Here is a 3,080-nt window from a genome sequence, read left to right on the forward strand (position 1 = left end):
ATCAGCTCACATCTGTTTGCTTAGCATTTACTGGTTATAATCTGGGAGGGGACTAATATTCATGGCCCCGTCCCAGCCTATTAATAACATCCCGCAGCTCTCTGTTTAGTCTTTGCTGGTTAGTAAATATAGAGATGACCCCACGTAATTTCTTTTTTCAAGGTCCTCACTATAATAACCAGTAAAGACTACGCAAATAGCTGTGAGTCATTGTTAATATGCTGGGAACCTTTATGGCAATTGGCCCCTTCCCAGAATATTAACATCAGCCCCCAGTTGTTGGCTTTCCCTCAGCTGGTTAGGAAAAGGAAGGAGGACCCCACGCAATTTTTATGTATTTATTTACTTAATACACAATAAAAGCATTCAGCGAGTGTGACTCCAACTCACATCAGCGTCACCTGGTCTGGCTGATCGCAGGGTGACCAGGCCGCAATGATGAGTTTAATTCAGCACCTGGGAACAGCGATAACTCTACTGCTTTCTCCAAGACGCTGGTACATGTGACATCGATGACACACGGATGTCATCCGTGTCTCATCAGTGTGCATGTGTGCAGCCTGCATTTTATCCGTGATCCCTGAAAAACAGGTCATGTCTGCGCACCACCATTGAATACAATGGGTGTGCGTGTGTCCATATTTGCAGTTCTTAAAAAACGGACGCGTGAATGCTTACTTTGCAGCATTTTTTCCACACCTGCCTAAAACTTTTACACATTACGTATTTCTCATACCAAGAATATAAATGGTGAGAAGACTGCAGTACGTAGAATTCACACCGTTTCCATATCGGATCATTTGCATTGGGTTCAGTTACTTTCTCTGATAAATCGGAAAGTGATCTGTTCGTTCGACCCATCTGAACTTGTTTGATCAATTCATTTAAATCAGATTTATTTCTTATGTCTGCTTAGAGTAGTTGGTAGGTAAATGAGACATGATAATTGAAATACAGTAGAAGAAGTCAATGTACGGACAATGAAATGTCACTGTTTTGTTCATGGATCTATAATGCAAATTGTAGTCGTTAGTGGAAACTCTTGCACAATTAATCTTTACAGGAGTGAATGACCATTGACACTGGTGGTTCAATAAGGCCTTTCCCTAGGACAAAGAATGAGTGCTAATGTCAGGTGTTTCACTCACACTGACCTCAGGATAACAGTTTTCACATTTATCCCCCATCGATAATGGACAGTTCAGTTTGGACCTTTTAGTGGAATGTAAAGAGTTCCTGTAAGATAACAGCTTGGGTATTGACGTTGGAGATCCATCAGAAAACGAGAAACTAAAGAGAGAAACCATTCGATTGTGGTACATACTCTTCATGTGCTTTGCTGACCGGTAGAGATCACCAACAAAACAATAACATATTGGATTAAGACTAGAGTTTGTCAGTCCTAGCCATTGAGCGAAAGGCCTCAACTGAAGAATCCAAGTTGATGGCGTATCATCTTGAGATGGTTCTGGAATACTAAAGTCAATCCAGATATCCAAAATGTACACTGGAAGCCAAGAAGCCGCAAAAAGCGACACCAAGGCAACTACCATTTTGGCAATTTTTTTCCTAATCTTTAGTCGGGACACTGGTAACGACTGGTTCCTGGAGTCACAATCTTTAAAATTGCCTGAAGAGCTCCATAGTTTACGTATCGTAAGGAAGCAAATGATCAAATTGAATAGAACAGGTAAGCAATACAAAGAACAGAAGAGGAGGAAGTTGTACGCCTGCTTCAACACGACATCAGGCCAGACCTCTGTGCAAATTGGGGACACCAAAGGAAGTCCTTGGGCGATCTCAATCTCATCTCTTTTATTCATAAATATTAGAGGCAAGCAGATACTGGAGGATATGAGCCACACCACCACTATCGAGCCGTAGATTTTCTTCTGGGTGAAAAAGGATCGTGCATTTAGTGGGTTATGGACATTATAATACCTATTTACACTGATGACCGTAAGACTTAGTACACTTGCCGAAACAGATACAGCTTGGATAAAGGGCACTGCCCTACAGAGGAAGTCTCCAAATACCCAGGCCTTGTAGATCAGGTTGCCAACTGTGATGGGCATACACACACAGACCACCATGAGGTCACAGATGGCCAAATTTATAAGGAGACTTTTGGTGGCGCTCAAACTGGATGTCCTACCAGTCCGTTTCCTAGTCAACACTTTAATAGACATTATATTGCCAATGATGCCCACGACAAAGGATACGATGTACATGGCGATGAGGCTTATAGTCACTGGTTCCTTAACAAAAAGGAAAAGCATTTTCTCCAACTCCTCAATATCTAGTTCTTGACTATCATTTCCAAAGGTCTGCATGGACTGATTGCCCTTATTGAGGAAATCTCGAAGAGAATAGTTGTACATGTGTGTTTGATCAGAGGAATTCATTGCTTCCTTTAGGTGGGTGAACAGGTTGTTGATAATTTTAGCTCAAGATTTAATTGGGAGAATTTGGTATCGCCTCCTACTGTTCTGTTCTCTTCAGACGCTAAATATGGTTTTGGCATGATGCGAACGAAAAAGTCCAACTCTGAAAGAGAAAAAATAAGTATGGATTAGCGGTTGTTATTTTTAATGCACGTTAACGAAAAACGCAGTGTAAATCTGCTGAAAGAGAGATAATAAATTGTGAGTACTTGTCTTACAAGGGCTGCTCTATAGATGACTCCCACGTCGAAGTCTAGGAAATTTACTATCAAGATAATTAAGAAATTATGAGCAAATAAAAATTAAGTGTCAAGATATAACGGATTGGAAACACAGCTGTACATGCACGTCCCCTTGGATTTGTAATGTACAGAGCACACATAGTATCATACATTGTAGATTCATCAACATGTTGCCATCCATCCATTAATATGTGTCTTGAGTAAAATTGTAGGAGAAATAGTACCTTCGACTTACAAGGAAAGTTGACTAGCGCTGTGTTCACATTGGCTTAATGGCTTCTCCTTGACATGTTGGTGCAGTGGATCCGAATGGTAACCGCTATAGGGTCCATTGGGGGGCAACAGTGTGAAAAGAGCCTAAGGTCCCTTAAAACTTTAGTAGCAGTTGAGCATA

At 41.1% G+C, this 3,080-nt stretch overlaps 1 protein-coding gene across 1 annotated transcript; it reads right to left on the reverse strand.

Moving 5' to 3' along the window:
• Positions 1-756: 756 nt before the first annotated feature.
• Positions 757-2,543, reverse strand: LOC138645955 (QRFP-like peptide receptor). Its single transcript, XM_069735431.1, has one exon. The coding sequence runs from the start codon at positions 2,403-2,405 to the stop codon at positions 1,107-1,109; it is 1,299 nt and encodes a 432-aa protein (XP_069591532.1). The 5' UTR covers positions 2,406-2,543; the 3' UTR covers positions 757-1,106.
• Positions 2,544-3,080: the final 537 nt, after the last annotated feature.

This window comes from Ranitomeya imitator, chromosome 7, assembly GCF_032444005.1.
Source record: "Ranitomeya imitator isolate aRanImi1 chromosome 7, aRanImi1.pri, whole genome shotgun sequence".
NCBI lineage: Eukaryota > Metazoa > Chordata > Amphibia > Anura > Dendrobatidae > Ranitomeya > Ranitomeya imitator.